Source organism: Camelus bactrianus, chromosome 10 (genome assembly GCF_048773025.1).
Source record: "Camelus bactrianus isolate YW-2024 breed Bactrian camel chromosome 10, ASM4877302v1, whole genome shotgun sequence".
NCBI classification, from domain to species: domain Eukaryota; kingdom Metazoa; phylum Chordata; class Mammalia; order Artiodactyla; family Camelidae; genus Camelus; species Camelus bactrianus.
In genome coordinates this window covers 16477191-16501122 of record NC_133548.1, presented here as the reverse complement: position 1 = coordinate 16501122, position 23932 = coordinate 16477191, and the positions used below count along the sequence as shown (strand labels likewise).

Sequence of the window (23932 nt, the reverse complement as noted above, 5' to 3'; positions counted from 1 at the left end):
CAGTTCTGGTCCCTTTTCCAGCAGACCTCAGGGCCTTGCCCAGGTCCTGCTGCTGACCACCTCCCGAAGGGCCTCTCTGCAGGGGTTTCCAGAAGGAATTTTCTCTCCCTCCCCAGACAAAGCTGCTGTTGTCTGGAGAGCACTGGGGGGTGCGGGAGTCTTGTTCGCCATCCTGGCCCCTTCCCTCTGCCCTGACCTTGAGAAAGCCTCTTATATCCTCGGTTCCTCTATTTGCTTGCTCAGCAAAACGTGGCCAACTGTCCCTCCCCTCCCTAGTTCAGAGAGGGCCAGGAACGGTAGATTACCAGGTATCCATGAAGCTCCTACTATGTGCCAGGCACCGGTCAGGTAGGTCAGGCCAGTGCACAGTTGAGGAGGCACCAGGCCCAGCGTCTGTTCTGTTGTTTGTGCTCCTGATGTGCCAGACATGGGGCCAAGCATTTTGCATAGATAAATTGTCTTAATCCCACAACAGCTCTGTGCAGTAGGAACTTCCTGCCTTACAAATGAAGAAATGAGGCTCAGAGAAGTGACGTCCCTTGCTTAAGTTCACAAAGCCTCTGAGTGATAGGTGTGGGTCTTGAGCCCCCAGAACGTTCTTCCTAAATGCTGCACATAGTGGAGGGCGGCAGGGTGGGGGAGGGAACCGCAGCATGGAAGCCTCTTGTCTCACCGTTGAAGCTGGAGGGAAGAAGCCCACGGCTCTCCTGCCGGGATGATAAAAGCCTTTCCAGTTTACTCACTGTCTCCTCCAGGAAGCCTGCCGGCTCGCTGCACTAGCCTCTCGTGGAAGTCTTGAGGTGGGAGGGAGGCAGAGCAGAGCAGGGGGCCCCAAGTAGCACAGTAATGCCACTCCCCTCAGTGAGCGCGTCCTTGGCTCACTTCCCCTCCCAGCAGCTGCCCAAAGCAGCGGGTTTGGACTCAGGCCCATGACAGCTGCTTGATTTGAATGAAACGGAACCAGGCTAGTATGAGTGATGAAGGGGCTACACCTGTCACCGGGGCCCCAGGGGCTAGGGCTCCCCTCAGATGTGCAGGGAAGCCAGGATGATCCAGCCTCCAGCCACATCCGATGCGGTCTGGGGCTGTCAGGGTGCAGACTGCTCCCCATTCTGGGGCTAAGGTTTCGGTTTCTGACCTCAGCTGGGTGCCCACCCTCCCTACATGGGACATACCCTCCTTGGCTCTGCTTGGCCCGGGCTCCCGCTTCCTGGGCTGTGGCCCACACCCAGCAGGCACCGCGCCTCTGGGCAAAGTCTCAAGGCCCAGCCCACCCACCGCATTTCTGCCCTCTGCTCCTCTCGCCTCCTCCCTGTTCAGGATTGAGAATCTTGAGCTGGCCAGACTTTAGAGGCCCCCTGGATGCACCCGAGTGTTTTTATAAATACCGCTGGGCCTCACCCCAAGGGACCTGACTTCATTGGTGTGGGTGGAGGCCGGTGCACTGAGATTTTTAAAAAGCTTCCCAGGGGGTTCCCCAGGCAGCCAGCGTTCAGAAACACCAGTCTGCCAGCCGGGTCACTATACCCGTGGGTAAACTGGGGCTCAGAGATGGAGGGAAAAGATTTGCTAAGAGTCACACACCAAGTGAGGTTCAGAACCAGGAACCCAGGGACTACTATGTGCCAGGCCTGCGTGACATGCCTCTTTTCTTACCTAGCTGAATGCTCACTGTGAGTCCGTGGGGCCAGGCATCATCAACTCCATTTTATAATGGAGGAAATTGAAGGGAGGGGAAGTAACTCGTCTCAGGGCACACAGCTGGAGGGTAGGGGAGCAGGGACATGAACCGGGTGGCATGTCTCCTGAGCCCCTACCCTGTGAGGCATACCATGCATTTGCATCGTAATAAGCAGAAGCAAGCATGATGGTTAAGAACACAGACCGTGGAGCCACAGTTCCAGTCCTGGCTCTGCTATCTACTGGCTGTATGATCCTGGGCAAGTTACTTCACCTCTCTGTGCCTCCTCATCTGTAAAATGGAGATAAGGATAGGCTGAACATCATAAGGCTGTCATGAGAAAGTAGATGAGTTAATGTCTGAAAAGCGTTTAGAACAGCTTCTAATAAATTGTACACCTTACACAAGTGATCGTTAAATAAGTTTATAGCACTATTTAATCTTTAGAACATCTTTAAGAAGTAGGAATTATCAATTTCTTTTTACAAAGAAAGAAAGAGAGGCCTAGAAAATGGCTGATCCGGGGTCAGAGCCTATTAGCAGCAGAGCTGGGACTAGTTCTCACTTCTCGTGGTCCTCGGTCTCTTTCCGTTTGGGCCACTTTCTCCCCACCTCGTTGGTACGTCCTAGGCCCAATAAGGCCAAGAAGATGTTGGTTGGTGCACAGTGTGTTGGCCTCCCCAGGCTACAAGCTTGCCCCTTTCTAAGTCAAGCTGCTCATATCAGGGCCAGCCTGAGACCCTGGACAAGGACAGGGACTGGTATCAGTGAAGTGTTCTGAGAAACAGAAACCCTGCAACTCGGCTGGCCCCCCAGGAGAAGGACCCGAGTCGGCGTCTCAGCCCCAGGCCTTGCCCCTTCGGCACCTTGGCGGCATCTTAGCTGCTCTGGGCCTCCAGGCCCTTAGGGACAGATCAGGGTGTAGACCTACTGTCATCAGGCTGTTGTGGAATTCAGCAGGATGATTTGGATAAAGGGCCTTTCTCAGGGCTGGCACACAGTGGAATTCCAGGCAGTGCCAGTTGCTTTTTTTGGGGGGAGTCCTCACTGCGGGGACTTGCGGAACCCAAACCCAGGAAGTTTAGGAAAAGTAAAATTAAACAGCTTTCCCCTGCTCTCGTGGACGGCGGAGAACCAGGGTGGTGAGGGCCTGGAATGAAGAGGAAGTCACCTCACTCACTCCCGCAGGGCTCTGCCCACATTCCTGGGGGCTCCTGTGAGGAGCTGGGTGGGGGTGCCTGAGAGTGAGGTGGGCTGGCCTGGGCTGGCCTGGGCTTTTCCTGAGCTCCAGAACATTCTGTCTGTGCCCAGGAAATGGAGCTGGATCACATCCTTCTGCCCACCCACGCTCCAGCCTTGTCGTTGTTCCTTAAGGGTGCTAACGCCCACTTTGTGTCTCAGGTGGGGATCTCAGCTCCCCAGGGACATGGTCACCTAGCTTAACAACTGTGGCAGCCCTGGCTGTATCTGAGTCATCAGGGAAGCACATTAAAAATGCAGGTTCCAGATCGTCTCCTGGAAAATCTGCCTGGCTATGATAGACTCAGGGGTCTGCCTCCCTAAGAGGTTCTTCTGATCCACTGAGGCTCCTAGGATGCTCTGCAGCTTTCTAGTAATATCCTGCCCAGCTGCCTCCCTGAGAGTGCCTTGCCAGCCTCTCCAGAGAGCCAGGGCTGTCAGGGGAGTGAGCACATCCACCCTGGCCCTCCTGGTGGGTCACAGCCCCGGGGTTGAGCATACCCCATGCACCCCACACCCAAGAGCTGGAGGCAGACATGAGCCTTACCATGTGTTATCTTGGGAATCCTGGGAAATGCTAATCAACTGCCCTGATGAGACTTCTGACCTCCAGCCCTCTGGGTGGGCTCTGTCCACTGGAGGCCCTGAAGAGGGTCTCTGGCCATTAGGCCCCTCTGTCTCTCTGTGTCTCAAGTGTATTGCCTGTCAGAGTCCTCTCTCATTCACACTAGTCTATTCTTTCTCTCCTTCTTTCCTTTCTTCAAATACACCAAGCTTACTCCTTCCTCAGGCCTTTGCACCTGCAGTTCCCACTGCCTAGAATGCTGTTCCTCAGATCTCCACTTGGCTGACTCCATTCTTATCTGAGCAAAAATGTCCACCTACTCAGACCTGCCTTCCCCAATCACCTCAACACCCCCACCCCCGACTCCTGCCTGTGTTCTTGACGTTAGCCGGCTTCCATATCTTCGTGGCCCTTCACACAACCGGATCTCCACCCGCAACCCATTGAATGTAGCTTCTTCATGCAGGGGCCTCGGCAGGCTGGCTTCTGTACCCCCAGCAACCAGCACAGCACCTGGCACACAGTGGGCACCTAGTAAATCTTCGTCGGCTGAACAAATGAATGCGTGTAATGCCTGTATCAGTTCACATGCCCTGTGCATCAGGGGAAAGAGCATGGCATTGAGGGGTCTGCCTGTTTCCAAAGCCCAGCTCTGGCCCTTGCTAGTGTGCCTCTCTGAGCCTCAGTTTCCTCGTCTGTGAGATGGCCGTGCTGGTGCCTACCGGGCAGAGTTCTGTCAGAGTGGAGACAGCATGTGTGAAGCCGCTGAGGCATCGTGAGTGGGAGAAGAGCCTGGAGTTCATTGTTTACGGACAAGGAGGAAGATAGGCCCTCAGCGTCCGTGGCCCCAGCAGAACCTGCCAGTCTGTGGTGTGTTAATTCAGCCGATATTCATACAGCACTTTGCTGTGCCAGACGCTGTTCTGGAGGCGGGGGGTCAGCAGGGACCAGAGTCCCTGTTTTCATGCTGCTCACGTGCTCGTGGGGGCAGCAGACAATGAGTAAGATAAGTCAGTAAAATGTAGAGTCTTTTCAATCCTGGCAAGAGCTAAGGAGAAAAACTAAAGCAGGGCTGGGGGTTAGGATAGATGGGGGTGGGGTGCACATCTAGGGAAGGCAGCTTCCAAACCGGGAGGGAGCAGATTCCTTGCTGGGTGGCTGACCCCAGCGCCCCAGCCCCAAGGCAGGGACTTGGCAACTGTCCTGGACCTTAGGGCTCTGCCCCTATTTTTGTGCTTAACAAGGGCGAGATAGCCAGGCTGAATCGAATGCTCTTCTCCCCCCCCCCGCCCCTCCCCGCCCCCGCAGAGACCTCCTCCACCTCGCTCAAGGTGGGAGCCTACATCTTCATCAGCGTGGGGGCCTTCACCATGCTCATGGGCTTCCTGGGCTGCATCGGTGCTGTCAACGAGGTTCGCTGCCTGCTGGGGCTGGTGAGTAGGGCCTCCGCCGCTGCCCTGCAGCCCGCTGCACCCAGCCTGGGTGGGGGAATCGAGGTGAGGGGGACTTGCCGGGGGGCCTCAGCTGACTCTGTGCCTGCTCTGTGTCCCCAGTACTTTGTCTTCCTCCTCCTGATCCTCATCATCCAGGTGACTGCTGGGGTCCTCTTCTACTTCAACATGGGCAAGGTAAGCACCCCCTCATCCTCACCCCGACCTGGGCGGATGAGCCGCTCAGAGTGGGGTCCAGGGTTGGCCTGGGAGTGAGAGGTAGACAAGAGACCTCTCAGTTATTGCAGAGAAGCCCACAGGTGCCAGGCAGCCTCCCAGGCCTCCAGTTCCCTGTGGTCACATGGCAGAGCGTTAGAGGAGAGGACAGTACGGGTGGGCGCAGTCGCTGCTCAAATCTCAGGTCTACCCCACCACCTTCTTGCTGAGTGGCCATGGGCGAGCTGCATGCCTCTCTGTGCCTGTTTCGCCTTCTGTAAACTGAGGACATTAGCAGATTTAATCTTCAGGATTGTTGCGATGATTCAGTGAGATTATCTGAGCAAAACACTTAGCACAGTTATGGCATCTCATCCACAAATGAGGCCCAGGGAGGAGACTGTCAATGAAAACATTTGTCCTGTGTCAGAGGAGGGGACACTCAGCACTGAGGAACAGAAAATCAGACGTACTGGGGCTGAAATTCTAAGGACATTTGTCATTGACTTAACCAGAAGTCGTGTTTGGAAGCTCAGAGATCCTAGTTCTGGCTGTCTGTTCAGCATCCTTATTAAGACAGCCTTCCTAAATCATGCCACTCACCTCATGGCCACAAGATGGCTGCCATAGCACAGGCACAACATCTGTGCTGCTGAGGCCAGAAGAAAGGAAGTAAGGCAATGCCAGCCATGGCCATGCCTTTTATCAGAAAATCAAGCCCTCCCCAGAAGCCTCCCCCAGACTGGGTTACAAGGGCACTCCTGGCCTCAAGGGAGGCTGAGAAAGTATGTATCCAGCTTTCAGACTCTAGAGACAGAGGCACAAGAGAGAAGGGAGCTGGCAGTGGCTATTGGGTGAGCCAGTCAATTGTGACTGTCAGTTGTCATTATGGAGCACCTACTACATGCACATGGTACTTTCTCGAAGGTTTACACACATTATTCCATCCTTACAACCCCCACCGTCTCCTACACAGCTTCGGCACACACCAGGTACTGGGTGCGGTGTTGGCCACTTTGTATTTCTTCTTTCCCTGAGCCTCACCACACTGTAGAAAGGTGGTGCGAGTACCCTCATCCTACAGACAAGGGCTGAGGGCGCACAGCGGTCAGTGGCCAGGCCAGACCAGAGCCCGGGCTCCCTGATGCCACTCGGAGTTCCCCCGGCGCCCTGCCTTTTGCCAGAGCTACAGTTCTTGTCCACCGGTGGGGGTGGCAGGGCTGCCAGTCAGGTGGGCTCCCGCATTTGAGCACTTGCAGGTCAACTTGCCGCAGATCCCTCTCAGAAGGAAGCTGAGAAAAGATTACACCAACACCAACAATTAACACAGTAGAATTTAGAACAAGCCGGGTACTAAATGCTTCACATATGCTGCATTTAATGATTCGTTCCTCACGGCAAGCCTTTGAGAGCATGACTATGAATGAATACCCTTATTTTCAGATGTGGAAGCTGAGGCACAGAGAGGTTAATTAACTTGGCCAAAGGTCACACACTTAGTAAGTGGCAGACCAAGATCTGGACGAAGGCGACCTGGCTTCTGGATTCATGCTGGTGAAATTTTCATTGTAGTGGTTCTTACCTGAATCTGCTTTACTTATTTATAATCCACATGCAGCCTATTTCCTGAGAGAATTGGAGCTGGCTTTTAACATGGATATAGAGTAGCTAAAATCAATATGAGAGAGATCAGAATGCACACTGAGAGAAAGAAGACCATTGTTCCTGAGGTTAGGGGGTAAGATACAACAGCTGATAGCCAACTTGAATACTGAGCTTCCTGGCAGCCAAAGCAAAAGGGGAAATAGCAGTTTTAGTAGATGAAAGGAAGTTCACTTGGCTACCAGAGAGAAAGCTAGTGTTTGAGGGAGGGAAACTACTTTTCTAAAGAAAACATTGTGGGATAAGTTCATTTCCGCCCCACGGCACCTGGGACTTCTCTGGTACCCAGTCATTGGTACATTACAAAGAGAGTGGATAAGAACTGGGCCCCAGTGAGCTGGTTCCTGGGACTAACCCAGAAGCTGGTCTACTCTGCAGGGGTGTCGTTCAGTCCACCTTTTCACCCCTGTGTGTGTCCCCATCTCACAGCAATAAAGACAGCGCCCATCTGTGAGCACCAATTGCATCCCAGGAGCTGAGCTAGCACCTCGACACACATTTCAGTTTTACAAGCATTTCAAGTTTAGGAAACTGAAGCCCAGGAAAGTGGTGACTTTTGGCCGTGGTCACACACAGCTCAGATGCGTCAGAGTGGAGCTCTCTGTGCAGATGCCCCTGACCCGAGGCCCATGCCTCTCTCTATACCACGGCACCTCCCCACTAACTGGTATAATCTGCTTAGCGCCGACCAGGAGCCATGCCTCAGAGGCATCCCACGGGCCGAGAGCAGGGCTTGCTTGGACAATGGGCTCTCCTGTCTCCAGTCCCGGCTGTGTCCGGCATGGTACCCCATTGTCCCCTCCTTTGCCTCACCCCCACCCCCGGGCTTCAAATGCCCCCTGGCCCCAGCCCACCTCACCTTGGCCCACCCCCTTTTCTGGAAGCAGGGGGAAATTTCCTGGCTTTGCTGGGGAAGTTCTGGCGCCACTCAATCGCCCAAGTTGGAATGAATGATTTATTTTTTCTTTCCCAGCACATTGTAAATCCCGGTGGGAGACTAAACATGCCCTTGGTGGTGTTTATTCCTGCAGATGAGGCCCAGCTGGGAAGCCTGAAGGAGAAAGGCGTTCTGGAAGGCGATGAGCCCAGTCTTCCCCCTCTCTCCAGGCCCCCTAGGCAGGTGGGAGGGACTGCGACCCTGGGCTCCCCCTGAAGTGGTCTCCAGGGCTGCCATCTGTCCTTCCTGCCCTGCGCTCCTTGCAGCCACTGTTCCCAGGGCAGCAACAGGGGAGCTGGGGCCTTGGACAAGGCACTGGTCTCTCAAGCCATGGGTTCCGCATCTGTAGCTGGAGGAGAATAAACCTGGCTGGACCCCACCCCAACCAGGGCTGCAGTGAGCCCAGACTGCAATGCTGGTGGAAGGAATAAAGTGGTGGCCGAGGGCCTGGACCCCAGCACCAAACTGTCCGTGCTGGAACCCTGGTCTGAGACCCTCGGCAAGTTATTCAGCCTCTCTGTGCCTCGTTTCTTCTTTTGTCGAATGGCAGTAATCATACATGTCCACTCTCCCTTATCTGCAATTCCAAAGTCCAAAAAACACTTTGAAAACCAAAAATACCATTTGCAACTCATTTGGTGGCAAAATTGAACCTGAATGGAAATGAGGCTGTTTATGGCTTTGTTTTACCCTCTTTAGGTGTCCCTCGGGAAATATGAATGGGAGAGTTTGTTGGGGTGACACATAGCCCCCAGCCCTTTCTAAAATCCAAACGTTGCTCCGTGCTGGACCCACTGGCCCCAAGGGCGACTGTATGGTGCTGCGGGGAGGATAGAGAGCATTGACAGGTGGTCATAGCGTCCACCTGGCCCAGGGCAGATGTTTGCTGGCATCATCGCAAGAGTTTATTATTACTGTCGCCATTATTAACTTCACTAATGCCTAGTAAGGGCTCAGAGAATGGCAGCTGTTCCTGTGCCATCAGTATTAATGTTAGCATCAGCCCGGGCTGTGGGAACTGGGATTTACGTGTGAAGTTAAGATTCCTCTGGCTGTTTCCACAGCTGCTTGCTGTGTGGCCTTGGACACATTACCCAGCCTCTCTGAGCCTCGGGTGAACACTTGGACCATCCCCAGCTCTGACATTCTGGAATTCTGACTTGTTCTCTCCAGGCAGTGGAGGGTGGGTGCGGGGTCAATGGGGGAAGAAGTGAACTAACTTATAACTGTTTCCCACGATGTGCTGGGCGCTGGATTTGGTGCATTTATGCAGTCTGTACCGCTAACCTGCACATGTGAGGCTGCTGGGGCTCTGAGAGGTTATATCAGGGGCTTGAGCAGAAGGACGAAGGCTGAGAGCTTGGGGAGGAAGGGCTTGCGTGGTCTGCGTGGGAGCCAGCGGTAGGGGTGGTGACAGTGGCTCCCCAGAGAGGTGGCCAGGAGAACTGTGTTTCCTTCCTCCTCCTTTCCTCTCCCACCTAAGACACCCCAAATAGCCAAATAGCCAGTTCACACAGGGCCTAGCGCACAGGTAGCGAAATGGCTTCCTTGAGGACAGCGCTGTCTGCTCCCTGCGATGGAGACTTCCTGGTCCACTAGCTCGGGGGTTTCCACTGCTGCTGTAGGGGTGGCAGCTGGAATCAGGACAAGGGGAGGTGATGGTGGCCTTTCTTTTCCCTTTTGGAAGGGGGAAGAAGTCGTCCAGGCTGTCCTTCTGGAAAGGGTCAGAGGAGAGCAGTGGGCAGAGACTCTTAAGCAGCTGCCTGCATGGCCCCAGTGCCTGACTCAGGTGGCACCCTCAGAGAGCTTCCAGTGAGGGTGTGGGGGTGTGGGGGTGTGGGGGCAGGGAACGCGGTCCCCTTGCTGAATTCTGGAGTAGACAGTTGTATAGATTGCAGTTTGGCTTTCCGGGAAGACGCTGGGGGTTACTAAGTAAAAACATGCCACTCCCTCCACATTCACCAGGGCAAAGGGTCCTCATTTCTTACAAGGATCCCAGGATGATGTCTCAAAGCATTGGCAACACCTTCTGTGGGAAGCCGGGAAGAGGACAGGAAGGTGTGGGTCCCCTACATTGCATGGGGACACCTCATTGTAAGCGTTAATTTGACACATTAGAACAGGGAGAAAGGGCTGAACACCATCCCAAAGAGCCGTCAAAGGAGCATGGAGACTTCCCCTGGGGAGGTGGGGGTGAAAGGAGATGTGGTTTGGTCTTAAATATCTGAATGACGGTTATTCTGGGAGAGAGCAATTTGATTTGTTGTGTGTGGTTCCAGTTGGGACTTGAGAGGGAGAAGGAGGATGAAAACTAATGGGCAGAAATCATTTGAGCTCGACTTAAAATGAGTTGCTAGTATCAGGAGCCTCCCCAATCTTGCAGTATGCTGTTTTGTGTGGTACTGAGTTCCCCGTCACAGGGAGCATTTAAGCAGAGCCTGGAAAAATATGGGAGGGATTCTTACGTTTGGATGATATGCTGGACTCAAAGATCTCTTCTACTTCTAATTGTCTGAGAAAAGTCACACTACAAGGTGAAATAAAAGCACAGCAGGGGCTGAGGGGGAGGAGAGGCACCCCAGAGGATGACAGCATCTCAGGTCAGGTGGAGCTGGTGGGTGGCTTGCTGTGATTAGGATCTCAGGGTCCTGGAGCTGCACATAGTAGGTTAAGGTCATATCTCTGCTACTTGATGGTGATCTCATCTTGGGAAGTTATTCTCACTCTCTGAGCCTCAGTTTTCTCTTCTGAGAAATGGGGAGAATGGTGTTGGGCAGGACCAGGGCTGGCTCCCTAGGTGTGTAACCCCAGCAGCCACACACCATCCCACACTTAGAATGGTCTTGTGCGTGGTCTGATGTCTTGACATTTTTAATCATTTCACAGTAAGAAGCCCTGCATTTTCATTTTGCACTGGGCTGTAAATTATGCAGCAAGTCCTGGGCAGGATGCTTTATTACAAGTGACAGTAACCCAACTGAAACCGGACAGACTGGCTGCAGGCTCAGCTGAATCCAGGTTCCTAAAGGCTGCCATCAGGACACCTCTCCATCCTTGGCCCTGCTCTCATCTGTTGGCTCCCTCCTCAGGCCAGCTGTCCCCAGTGGAGCTTCAGGTGGCCACCAGCAGCTCAGGCCCTTATCCCACCAGATTAGTGGAAAGACAGGCCCAGTGTATGTGACCTCAGGACTCACACCCATCCCTGAACCATTCTCTGTGCCCAGGGTATGGAGGCACTAAGTGGCAGTCTGGGTCTTTGCCTGTTCATGCAGTGAGGGGGCAGGGCTTCCCAGCCACACGGAGGGACTGAAAGGTGCTCATCCCCAGGGAAGGGAACTACCATTTCAAGGAGAAGGGAGAATGGGTGTAGGGCAGGCAGAAACTACAGAGGGGCCCCTGCAGGGATGAAATGAGATGGTGAGCATCTTCTGACTCTCCCTCCTTGCTCCTTCTTGTCTCAGGAACTGTCTGGTTGCCGAGGTAACCTCCCTGGGCTCCTAACATGGCCTCCTGGCATTGGGGTGCCAAGGCATCAGCTCTAAGCTGAACCAGCCCCTGCAGCCATGGTCCCTGTGGCCTAATTGTGTCCCTCAGCCCCATTCTGGGCAGGAGGATGGATGTAGTGTTTCCATGGAAACCACCCAGCCTCAGTGGAAACCACCCAGCTTGCATCACCTTCTCATTTCAGGGACCTGAAACAGGGAAGTCTGGGCTGCAGTGGCAACCATTGCTGAGTATAAATAGAGCCGAGGTCGGTGAGGGAGGGTGGGTGGGAAGGATGTAGAGGAGACAGCTCTCTATGCAAATGCCTCTGGGGACCCCCTCCTTTCTATGCCTCGGGGATTGTCAGCTCACTAGGGAGTAGAGGTGGAGCAGAGGTCAAGGAAGAAAGACTCAGATTCTACAGACAGACAGCTCTGGCTGTGTGACATGGGCAAATCACTTCACTTCTCTGGGCCCTCCTTAAAACTGCTCTCACCTACTGCAAGTTCTGGCCATGTGGTTTAAATGCTGGTTTAGAGCTTAATGGGTAAAAACTTGGGTTCTGGAATCAGACAAACCTGGGTCCAAACCCCAGCTCGTCACATGTTGGCTATGAGACCTTGGGCAAGTTAATTAACCTCTCTGAGCCTCATTTTCTGCATCTCTGTAATGAGGCAATGAGGGCAATACCTAGGCCATAGGTCTGCTCTGAGAATTACAGTGAAATCATGCATTAAAAGTGCCTAGCACTGTTCTGGTACCTAAGAAGCATCTGATCAAAGTTAGCCATTACTGCTGTTGTGATTAGTCACTGAGGGGAAAGCTTGGTAAACTGTAGAGCTCTGCGTGAATAAAACCAAAAAAGTATTATGCTAAGTGTTTTATGGAAAGGGAGAGGGGCAGAGAGCGGTCCAAGGGGATGGGGCTGCCTGGGACAGGGGCTGGTTCCTAGGGTTGGTGAAGGGAGTGGGGCAAGGAGCCAGGCCCATGGGTCTGTCTGGAGGATGTCAGTTCTCTGAGCCCAGGGTTCACAGCTGCCCGTGGGAAGCTGGTGGATGCGCCATTCACGGGGTTCTGAGCCAGGCTCTGAAAGCCCCTGCCTGGAGGTGCCTGTCCCAGCCCTCCAATTCCTCTCTCAGGAACTGAGGGGCAGGTGTGGGGCTCCCCTTGGTGCGGATGCAACTCTGGCACCTGCTGGCCCCTTGCTCTTGGGTTCTGCAGGGACAGCAGGTGATCACGACCAGCTGGTGTGCCCGGAGAGGCCCCTGAGCAAGGTCCACAGATGGGGCCAGGTGGGGCCAGGCTGGGGCCAGGACTGGGGGGCTGGGGCCTGGCATCTGGGCCAAAGGAAGCCCTGTCCTCAGCTCTTAGGCTGGTTTTGGTTTGCCTTCCTTTACACAGCTGACTTGTTCCTAACAAGCTGCCACAGTGAGCTCCTCTGTTCAGAGCCCCAATAAGAGTCCTTGGGGGATGAATCCTTTTGATCCCTGTATCCTTCGTCTAGCCTTCTTTTTTTTTAAGTGGAAGTACTGGGGATTGAACCCAGGACCTTGTGCATATGCTAAGCATGGGCTCTACCACTGAACTAACCCCCTGCCATCGTCTGCCTTCTCTGTAAATGAGTGTTTTCTCTGTGGGGTTAGTGAAAAGCAGGTGTTTCTCGCTTCCTTCACCATTGGCCCTGAGTTTCCGAGCCTGGTGGGGGCCAGCACAGGTGGGCAGTGAACTTTGCGGGGCCCTGGGTCCAGCATGAGGATTAACTGGGAGAGGTGCTGCCATGGTGTGGGGGAGATGGCAGGGTTATGCTCATGTTATTCGTGACTGCCACACCCCTACTCTGGCCAGGCTGGGCCAGATAGTCCCTGCCCCCTCGGAGTTGATGTTCCAGTGGAGAAAAGAGATCATAAATCCTGGAAACAGATAGGCACGTAATGATGAGGCTATAGAAAAAAAAATCATGCTTACCCTTACCCCCATAGGATAAGGAGGGCCTGGGAGAGGACAGAGAAGGACTGGTATTTTGTAGAGTGGTCCAGGAAGGCCTTTCAGAGGAGGTGCCATTTGAGTAGCATCCTGAAGGAAGTGGAGGAGTGAGCCATGTTAATATTTGGGGAAGAGGATTCCAGGCAGAGGGGACAAGCGCAAAGGCCCTGAGGCAGGGGTATGCTTGGCACAAAGACAGCAAGATCTGTAATTGAAATAGAGGGAGTGAGAACAGAGGAAACGAGGTCTAAAAAGAACAGGGCCAAATGTTGGAGGGCCTTATGGGCCATTGAGAAGACAGTGGTGTTTCTCCTGAGAGTGGTGGGAGGCCACTGCCTGGTTTTCGGCAGTGATAGGGAGAGATTCACGTTTAAAGGGCCATGAATGCCGAAGTGACGGTCAGGCAGGGGTGGTTGGCCCTGACTGTGCTGGGTGACCAGGGGGACACTGGCACCCAGGAGGTGGCAGGAAAGTGGTTGGATGGGTGACGAAACAATTGAGCCATGAGCTTGTTGCCAGTGTTTGGAGGAGTTGGGGAAAAGGCGGTCTAAGCGGATGTGACCGGAGGTGGGGCACGGGTTTCAGGAGTCTGACTCTGCCCCCACGCTCTCCCCTCTGCAGCTGAAGCAGGAGATGGGCGGCATCGTGACCCAGCTCATTCAGAACTACAAGGACAACCACGAGGACAGCTTGCAGGAGGCCTGGGACTACGTGCAGGCGCAGGTGAGTGGGATGCAGGGGGACTAGCCTCTATGTGTCTGTGTGGGGCTGGTCATCTGTGTGCCTGGCTGTGCCTGGCAGACACAATCTGTTAGCGGGCTTGTGTGTGAGTGTGCGTCTGTTGGGGGGGGTCCTAAGCAGCCCCCCACCTGGCACCTCGGCCACCACAGTTCCTCGCTCAAGGGTCCCAGGGTCCTGGAGGTGGCTCCACGGCTTGCAGTGCTCCCACCTGTGGCTAGAGAGAAGGGGCAGCTCTGGACCCTCCATCTTAAGCCGGGCTGGGGCGTGCTGGGAGCTCCAGCCCAGAGGTTAGGAAACTGGGTGCCGAAGCTGATAGGCTGACACAGGTATGAATGGAGGCGACCCCTCAGGAGGTGCCGTGGGAACCTTCTGGAGTGAGAAGAATGTTCTATTCAAATCTTGATCCAGGTGGTGGTTATGCCAGTACGTATGGAAAAGTTCTTCAAGCTGAGTTGGTACACTTTGGTGCAGGTGTGTTCCACCTCAAAGTGAGAGAGACTGACTGACTGACTGACTGACTGGGTTCCCAGCCTGCCTTGATGGTGAACCAGTCACCACACACACCAATCGCCCTCAGTGAGCAGGTCTCAGCTGCCCCGCTGGTGGTCCCAGATGTTGTGTGCCCTTGGTCAGGACCCACCCTCTCTGGGCTGCAGCCTCCTTCTCTGTCTCAGGAGGCACTGGACACAGCGGTCACTTAGGAGCTGCCGGCACTGACTGACGGCTGCCTTGGGGTGTGAGGGGCAGGGGCGGGACAGCAGGAGAAAGCCTGACACCAGGAGAGTGTGGAGACTAGAGATGGGTCTCTGTCCAGGCAACATGGGCACGCCCATTCTCTGAGCTGTGAAAGGAGAGGGTGATATTTTCTGGCCCACGGGCCATGCAGATTTTTGATGACATAGGGGTCTGTGTCAGCCGGGGGCTCAGTGTGCACAGGAAGATGTTTTCATCCCACCTTTGGTTTGATCCATAACTGCTGAGACCGTTTGCTGAGATTAGAGGGAGCAGGATGTCCCAAGATGAACAAGTATCACTCTTCACAGAGCCTGGGGGAGAGGTGGTGAGCACCCTGCCACGGGAAGCGGTGGACCGACCGGGGATGCCCACAGCAGGCAGGGCCTCTAGGTGATTTGATGTTGGTCAGATGCTGCTTGGGATGGTGGTAAGAAAACAGACGGCGAGTCAGGTTCCCAAAAGCTGGAATACGAACTTGGCTCCTTCCTGGCCAGACCGTCTCGGAGCCTCAGTTTCCTCATCTATAAAATGGAGCTATTGATCCATGCTCAAGTGAGATGAGTTTATAAAGCCCAAGGCATTTGTCAGGTGGCATGTCGGCAGTGATGTGTAACCATCAAGCACAACCACTGAGATGCAGGGGGCCTCTGTGCAGGGAGCCCTGGAGAGGAGGGCTCTGCTTAGTGCAGTCGAAGGGCCAAGGAAAGCTGCCTCATTTTGCTTGGATGTGGAAAGGCCTGTGGCTGTCCCTCACAGGTGCCAGCCTTTCAGCTGTAGAGGAGTTAGCTGGGCACTGGCACCAGCCTGGACTAACTGCCCAGAGCCAGAGACCATCTGAGCGTGCCCGGCACGCCCCCTGCTGGCCAGTAGGCTGCTGGTCAGGGTCGAGCTGCCTGAGATGGGAAGGAAGCAGGTGGGGAACTGACCACGTGCAGGGGGCATGGTGGCGGCCTGAGGTTTGCCCACTGGCCCATTCAGTCCTCTCAGGGGCCCAACAGCAGCATGGCTGTTATCACCTCATTCTCTAGATGAGAACGCCAGAGCTCAGAGAAGTGCGGCAGCTTCCTCATTCCCAGGGCAGGGCCAGAATTTGAAAAGGCCCTCCCCCAACTCTTCTCCACCTTCCTGGGCATTTCTGGCACACAGGCTTAGCCCCCGAGATCCCAGTGCTGTCAGGAATTCAAGCCCAGTTGTGACCTGAAGACTCTCGGGGTGCCCTTCACGAGCTCTGCGGAGCCCAGAAAGGCTTTCTTTGCCTTTGGAACTAGAGGATTTTCTCCTCTAAAAAGGCCAGTCGACCATGTCTCCCTTTTCACTTTGGCGATCAGGAAGCTCAGAGCCAAACCTCAACACCTGCATGTGCTCAGCGCCTAAAAGTGGAACTGGCCTTCCCTGAGCAGTTACTGTGCTGTCCAGACCTGGGCTGGACGCTTTGCCTGCCTCGTCCCTTTTAGTCCTCATAAGGAACACTCCTTTGAGTTAGGAAGTTTTGCACCCCCTCCCCCACCCCATTTTGCAGAGGAGGAAGCTGAGGTCAGCACTCTAACCAAAGCTGAGCAGCTGCTAGGTGGCAGAAGTGGATTTGAACTCAGTAGGCCGACTCCAGCCCCCAAACTCTTAGCCATGTGCCATCTGCCCTCCTTGTGACCCACACACCTATGTTCTGTCTTTCAACTTGAACGTCTCTCCTGCTCCACTTTGTATTTTTGCTGCTCCTGATTTCTGTTTCCTGCTGTATTCATAGTTTATGGTAGGTGTTCCCTGAGCGCCCCTTTAAATTCCTTGTGGTTCACAAAAGCCAAAGTGAAACCTAAACTCTAATCCTGGTGGTTTGGCTGAGGCCAGGAGGGCCTGGAAGGGGTAGATCTGAGGTTCTGTCTAGAGAGGCCCCAGCTGGAGTGGGCAGTGGGCTCGAACGGCCTGTCCCCTTCTCTGCCCAGGTGAGGTGCTGCGGCTGGGTCAGCTTCTACAACTGGACAGAAAACGCCAAGCTCATGAATCACACCAACATCACCTACCCCTGTTCCTGCGAGATCGAGAGAGAGGAGGATGACCACAGGCTCCAGATGAGGAAGGGCTTCTGCCAGATCCCCGACAGCAACACGACCCAGCCCGGAGTCAACAGCCCGGAGCTCTGGCCCGTCTACCAGGAGGTGTGCGGAAGGTTGTGGGCCGGGGCTGGGCTGGGGGTGCAGCGGGTTCAGACGCTCGGTCCCCTCTGGCTCATCTGGGCTATTGTGCCATCTTTCCTTTCGTCATTGAGCTGTTCCTGCCTTTGATTCATTTGTTCGCTTGTCATTTGTACCTTCATCTCTGTATTCATGAATGTATCCATTCAGGGAACAGGCAGTGTTCCCTGGCCGGGGCGTGGGCCCTCCTGGCGATGCTGCCTGGTGGGGGGAGGTGGCACGTGGTGGGGTGACGTGGCTGTGTTCTCCCTTCCTAGGGCTGCATGAAGAAGGTGCAGGCGTGGCTGCAGGAGAACCTGGGCATCATCCTAGGCGTGTGTGTGGGCGTCGCTGTCATTGAGGTCTGGGTCCCTTCCCCAGCCATCCCCACGCCATCCCCTGCATGTCCCCACTCTGCAGATGTCCTGGGGGGAGGGGTGGGTTGAAGCCCATCTGCTTCTAGAGGCCCTGCAGCAAACCCGGCCTGACCACTGGCCCTGCCTGCCACCTGGATCACAGGCTGACCCTGGGGGTCTAGTTAAGGATCCCCATAACCCACATCAGGCCCCATGTGTGGACATGGACAGCGGGATGCTGCCCTGAGGTCTCTGGAGACCTGAGCAGCTCTGCCTGCCCCTGACTCTGGCCGTCTCCCTCCACAGCTCCTGGGGATGCTCCTGTCCATGACTCTGTGCCGGCACATCCATTCCGAAGACTACAGCGAGGTCCCCAAGTACTGAGCAGCTGCTGTCCCCACCTCCCTGCCTGTCCCCTAACCTCAGGGCTTCTAGGGGTCTCCCTGGCTCCCTCCTCCAGGCCTGCCTCCCGCCTCACTTACAAGACCACTAGTCCGTCCTGTGCTGGCTGGAAAGTGGGGTGGGGGGAGCTTTCTGGGGCCTGGGCCCCTCCTCTCCTTTGCTTTTCTGCCACCAGCCTTAAGCCCCAGCTCTTCTGTGGCTCCTCTACCCAGTGTCTGCCTGGGTTGTCTTAGCAGCTCAGAGAAAACACTCCCTGCACAGGTGGGCTGGGTTTCCACCTGCCTCAGGTGCTGTATATATCATGTCAGAGAAAGTGTATTAAAAGTTTGGGGACAGCGGAGTAGATAAGGCACCCCAGGCTGTCAGGGGACTGCCCACTGCGTGGGTCAGCTTTGTTTCCTCTCTGATGCTTCTCTCTTTGGTTTTCACATTTTCATCGGGGTAGTGGGAGAAGGTGGGCTTTACCTTACACGAGGAGCCAGGACCCCTTCCCTGGGTCTGACCCATCCTCACCCCAGCAGCTCAGATCAGTCTGGGCCATGCCATGGGGGCAGGGCCTGGGTGAGCTGGACTGAAACAGGGCTGCTTGGGCAAGGGGGTCTGGACCATCCCTGGGCTGCTTAGGGAATCAGAGGGGTGAAGAGCTGGCCGTGCGTTCACCAGGATCCTGAGCTGTCCAGGGAAGGGTGGGGGATGCTTTCTCCTGTCCTCTGCCCCCCAGGGAGTGGGTGGGTGAGGCTGTGCCTTGTAGGGGAGTGGGCTGGGGCCCTGTGCACAGTTCTGTAAAATGCGGATGACTGATTATTAAAAAGGATTTGTAACAATCCGGTCTGCTATGGTGGGGATGTGGCTTCCCAGGGTAGGGGGAGGACCAAAGGGCAGAAACAATATGAACAGAGTGGCTGGATCTGCAGGAAAGAGTGGTGGGGGCCTCACTGCGGTCTTCAGGGCAGAGAGGTCTTTTGGAGCATCTCTGGCCCACCCTGTTCAGCCTGGTTCGTGAGAAGTGTGACGCTCAGCTCTGGTCCACCTGCCTGGCCACCGACATGAATAAGGTTTATTTGTGTGTTCAAACAGGTGGATGTTACCCCTAGGTTCCAGCCTCTGAGACCAGGGACCAAGTGCCCCCAGAAAATACACCAAAGGGGGCTGGCTGGGATGATGGGGGTCAGTGAAGCCACAAGATAAACTCAGCCTCTTTCTAGAGCATCCAGTTTTTACAAAGGAAGGAAATATTTTCATAATAAAGAAATGTGATGGAGTAAGATGTGCAGAATTCAGGAAACTTTTAAAGGGGCAATATGAGACTTTAAAGGAAGCACTAGCTTGTACACAGGTGTGAACCCCAGCATCCTGAAGCCCAGAGGAGGTGTTCAGATGCTCTGCCTTCACAGCTACTTTAGGACATAGGATGGGAGAAGCTCCCTTGGGTGGGGTGGGTATGGAAGGCTGGAGAAAGGCCCATCTAGGAGGACAGTTGCCCCTCTATCTCCTCCTTTCCAACCTCTCGAGGGCCCTGAAGGCAAAGGAAGGGGTGGGGAGAGGACTTGCCTCCCCGAAGTGGGGCAGGAGGGCAGTGGCTGTGTTTCAGGGGGGCCCACCAGGTGGCGCTGCTTCCCCAGCCTAGGAGCCTGATGGAACTCAAAGTTGTTCCCTGGTTATTCCAGGCGCCTCGCCAGCCCCAGGCCTGTGGGTCTCTCACTCTGGTGAGTGGGTGGGTGAAAGTGCAGGTTCCAGGGCTCAGGAATTCTGAAGCAGGAGATCTGGGCTGGAGTCAAAGAACCTGCATCTTTAGCAGTCCTCCGAGGTGATGCTTGAATCAAGTTGCTTTAGATTCTCTGGCCCTGATAAGATGTAGGTACAGATGCTCCCCAGAGAAAGACGGGATGGAGGGTGGGCCTGGGATAGCCTTGTCCTCCAGCAAGGAGGGAGGGGCACGTCTTAGGGACAGTCTAACTCTTGATCTTGAACCTAATTAATTTCTTGCAAGAGGATTTCTGCAGCTGAAATCGAGGGCAAACCCACTTTCAGGCTTGTGGGAGGCCACGGACACAACCCTGGGCTGAAGAAACCTTAACTCCAGGGGCGCTGTTCACCGCAATCAGGGACTCTCCCAGGGGCTCCTACCAGGCTCAGAGGGCTGAGGGCCCTGGGTGAAGCTGTTCCGGCTTATTTAATTTATGACTTGCCTCATTCCACAAAGGAAGTACATATAATAAAATGTAAAACTTAATAGAGAAAATAGAAATTTATGAGGAAGTATAGACTTGGGTGAAATTAGCACAGGTTTATTTGAGTTGCCCAACCTAGTGATAGCAAATGCATGGCATGTTCCCCATGGCTGTACTCACAACAGACATCACTAATTGATCACTGTTCCCATTTTCTTAGCCCAGGTGTACCCTGGCCATGCTTCCAGCTGGTATCACTCTTTGCAACCTCTGAATCCTTCTCAACACAGCACTATTGATCGGTCTAGTTGGAACACAAAATGAAAGTAGTTGCATTCTTGAGCTCTAGCTGTTTAGTTGAACCATATATAATTTTGCCTTTGAGCTTCCTGCTGGCCAGAGCAAAAAGGGGGAGCTTTGTCAATTATATAGCTCTCACTTCCCAAGACTTCCTTAGCTTAGCCACTGGGAAGAATGTGGCTGGCTGGAATCTAGAATTCAAGACCACCGCCAGACCCACAAACTTTGATAGCCTTTCGTGGGGGGAACAAAAAGCATAAATGAGGCTACTGTGCCTGACCTTGAGCTGGTAACTGGAAACAGGGACAGAAGCTGTGCTGTCTGCCAAGGAGGAACCGGGAAGATACAGAAAATGCACGTGAAGCAACCAGGTGATAGTTTTACATAATTGGTGCTTAGGTAGCACTTGCTCCATACTAGTCCCACCATACGTTAACTGATCTACGCACTACAATCCTATGAGGTGCACGTTTATCATTATCCCTGTTTTACAGATAAGGACCATGAAGAACAAGAGCTTAAATAGTGTCCTCAACATTCTGCTGTTGCTAAGAGGAGCGGGAGCCACACTGGCCAGCAGGTTGCACAGTCTGAAGGCGAACGTGGTCCTGCTATCAAGGCAGCCGGGAGCCGTCCCACACTTACTGTCCGTCTAGATGCCTCACAGAGAGACCACGTGCTACCCTGCGCTGAAGATGGGCTTGCAAGGGGAGAGAGGCCAAGAGACAAGGCTTGGTCCCTGGCTGTGGGCTGGGACCCCTGGTCAGAGAAGGAGAGTCTGGGGCTTCAGCTGAACTTGGGCTGTGCGGGGCGGGGACAGGGTCTGATTCAGCTCAGAGGTCCCTCCACGCCCACGCAGCAATTCTACATCACTAAGTTTGTGTGTGTCAGGGGGTGGTTTGCAGACACCCACCCCTGCCCTGAGAAGGCGTTGGCTCCTGGGTCAGGCGGAACTCAACAAAGGTTCTGGTGTTTGGTAGCCACACGACCCCTGGCAAAACTCTGCCTCCCTTTTCTCAACTGAACACTAGGATGGTGACAGGGTCATGCAAGGATCAGGTGATGTGAAAGACGTAGAGCTTCAGCAAGGCACCTGGGCCCCTGGGAACCCCGCACCAGAGTAAGTGACTGTCCCCCTGGGCTTTGCCCATCTCCCAGTGTCCAAGACCCCGGCAGCGGAGGGTGAGAGTCTGCAGGAGGTGGGGACTGAGGAGCACTGGGTCCTGTAAGGCAGTGGTGAGAGAGTCTAGGCAGCCAGATGGCGGAGCTCCTTGGCCCGTCTGTGATGCTTAAGGGTGGGGCCCCCGCAGTGGGACATCTGGGAGAAGCAGGTGTGAGGGTATATCTGATATTGCAGACAGGGGCCTGGGCCCGGGTGCCCTCTCAGGACCCATCAGGACCCTGGAGTTGGGGGCGACACAGCGTGGGAGCAGCAGTCAGATGAACATGAAGACTCCCCAGGTCCCTTTCTTCCCCCATGCACATCTCCTCCCCAAGCCCCCTTGGCCTGGGTGGTGGGAAAACGAGGGTGCCGGGATGGTCCAGGAAGCCGAGCGCCTCCTCCCCAAAGAGTGGCAGCAGATGTAAGCTGGCTGAGAATGCGGATTGAAATCTGGGTGGGTCAGGCCCCAATGCCTGGGGCTCTGGGGCTGAGGCTGCGAGCCTCAAGAAGGTAGGGGGCAAGGGAAACCCAAGGTCACTCTTGTCCTTGCCACTGCCACCTGCTGACCTATGACCTAAGTAGGGCCTGTGTCACCTCCTTCCTGAGCAGGCAACGGGGAGGGGAAGGAAGTATTGAAGGCTCTACCTGGCCTGTTCTCACAGACCCTGTGCCATATAGAGTGGGATTGGGCTCAAAACTCTGTCTGCAAAATGCTTTGGAGAAGACAGAGTGCAAGTCAGAAGTGATGAAGGGGCTGGGCTAAGCCCCCACTGGCTTCCTTCAGGCACACCCACCTTGGGAGGCACATCCCGGGCCTCATGCTGGAAGGTGCCAGAGCCAGGGCTGGAACGCACATCTTGCCTCCACAGCCTCCCTCTGCCCCTGACTTCCTGGGACGCCCCTAGGGTTATGTTGTAAAGCCTGCTGGCCACTCACCCCCACCTCCTGGGGGAACCCAGTTGCTGCCGCCCACTTCCCCTCCCAGGCCCGTGAATTTCCACTGAGAGGGACTGCAGACTGGCTTCTCTAATTCCTGGACTGGCCCCAAGAGCCGGTCATGTGTCCGGAGCCCGCCTGAGGCTGCCAGCCTCCTGCCTCTCCCTCCCTGGGTGGCTGGACCAGCTGAGCTGCCACCAGACCTGCGGGGGCGGGGCCGCCCCCGGGTTGCCATCTCTCCCACCAAGGTCCAGGCCAAGGACATGCTGCTCAGAGGACTGGCAAAGGAGCCCCATGGTGCCTGGTTGCTGAGCCCCTGGGAAGTTCCTGCCTGCAGTTCCCTGGGGACAGGCAGGAGGTCTAGGTGGGCACCAGCTCACTCTCTGGGTGTTTCGGGGAGCCAATGGCAGTGCCTAGGAAGTGTCCAGGAAGCTGGACTTTGGGGGAGCCATTGGGCATGGACACTGACTGATGGGGATGGAAGGCAGACTTGAGCGGGAGGATGTCCTCCTGTGTGGATTGGCAGGAGGTGCAGGGCCACCTGGAGACTGGCCTACGGGGATTGTTATCCACCAGTAGAGAAATATTTCAGTGTTTTAATAACCGACATGGCTGGATCTACACACATGCCCTGAAACCCCCTGAGCTCAGTCCATTCCCAGCTAGGAGGACCCTCAGCTCTTCTCTCAGACTAAGCTGCAGGTGGCCAGTGGTGGGCAGGAAAGGCCAAATGTCTGCCATTCTGGAACGTTCCAGGCTTCCCCTGGCGGAGCATCTCACTACCAAACCCAATCCTGCCTGTTTCCGAGCAGATTCTCCCCAGCCCCAGCCCTGGGGTCTTCCAGGTGTGTAAGTTCCCCAGGCTGAGGAGTAGCAGGTGAAGGGAGGGTCACTGTGACACTGGGCTGGCCCACCACCAGCGTGTCTCGTGGGCCAGGACTGCCACCACCTCCTTCCCCTGCAGAGGGACAGAGACTTGAGTTGCCACACTCCCTCAGGGCTAACACACCGCTGTTCCCTGTGGCCTAAGGTTCACTCATTCATTCCATGATACTTAATGGGCACCTGCTATGTGCCAGGCCCTGTTCCAGGCTCCTGAGAACCCCTCTGTGGAGACACCTCCGTGGCACCTGTGTTCTGAACGTCGGGGGTCTTGCCCACTCACCTGTCCACACTTACACACGCCTGAATACAGCCGCCAGCTGCTGTCAGCACGGTCCATGCTGAGTGTGGAGCGGGACCCCAGGGGCCCATCCAAGGCCTCTGGCATCCTGTGGAAGGAAGTAGAATAATGAACAGCGAGTGGAACAAACAGGAAAGGGGGTGGAAGTCTCATCACTCAGCCTCCCCCTCCAGCCACACTCCACAGGAGTCAGCCATTCCCCTGGCAACCCCTTCCCGGCAGAAACCAAGTAAAATCAAAACACCTCCTGCTCACAGGGGGGACGGGCCCAGTGACTTCACCTCTCTTAGTCTCATTTGTGGAATGGGAACTGCAATTCCTAGCTCCCAGTGTTACTGTGGGAATCCAGTGACTTGACGTACATAATGAGCCACTTCCCGTGCAGCCTCGTCCCATGTCTGTCCTTGGCCTTAGTGGGATTCCCCGTCCCTTGGGGGTGGGTCTCCCTGATCCCACCGGGAAGGTTGGAGAACTTTGGTGCCTCCAGGCCAAGAGGCTGGTGCCAGGGCAGGAAGGAATCTGTGTCCAGGCCCCTGCCCAGTGGGGCGGAGCCTCCTGGCTTCTGGGAAAGGTGCAGCCAGG

At 55.1% G+C, this 23932-nt stretch overlaps 1 protein-coding gene across 2 annotated transcripts in view; it reads left to right on the top strand.

Annotated features, from left to right (window-relative positions):
- Positions 1-18422, top strand: part of CD82 (CD82 molecule) — a 50484-nt gene extending 32062 nt beyond the window's left edge. For both annotated transcript variants that reach the window (XM_010964645.3, XM_010964644.3), the window contains 6 exons: positions 4794-4918; positions 5039-5113; positions 13818-13919; positions 16613-16825; positions 17119-17202; positions 17503-18422. In XM_010964645.3, coding sequence (XP_010962947.2) covers positions 4794-4918; positions 5039-5113; positions 13818-13919; positions 16613-16825; positions 17119-17202; positions 17503-17580 — 677 coding nt within the window. In that variant the 3' untranslated portion in view covers positions 17581-18422. The remainder of the gene's footprint in view (positions 1-4793; positions 4919-5038; positions 5114-13817; positions 13920-16612; positions 16826-17118; positions 17203-17502) is intronic.
- The last annotated feature ends 5510 nt before the right edge of the window (positions 18423-23932 follow it).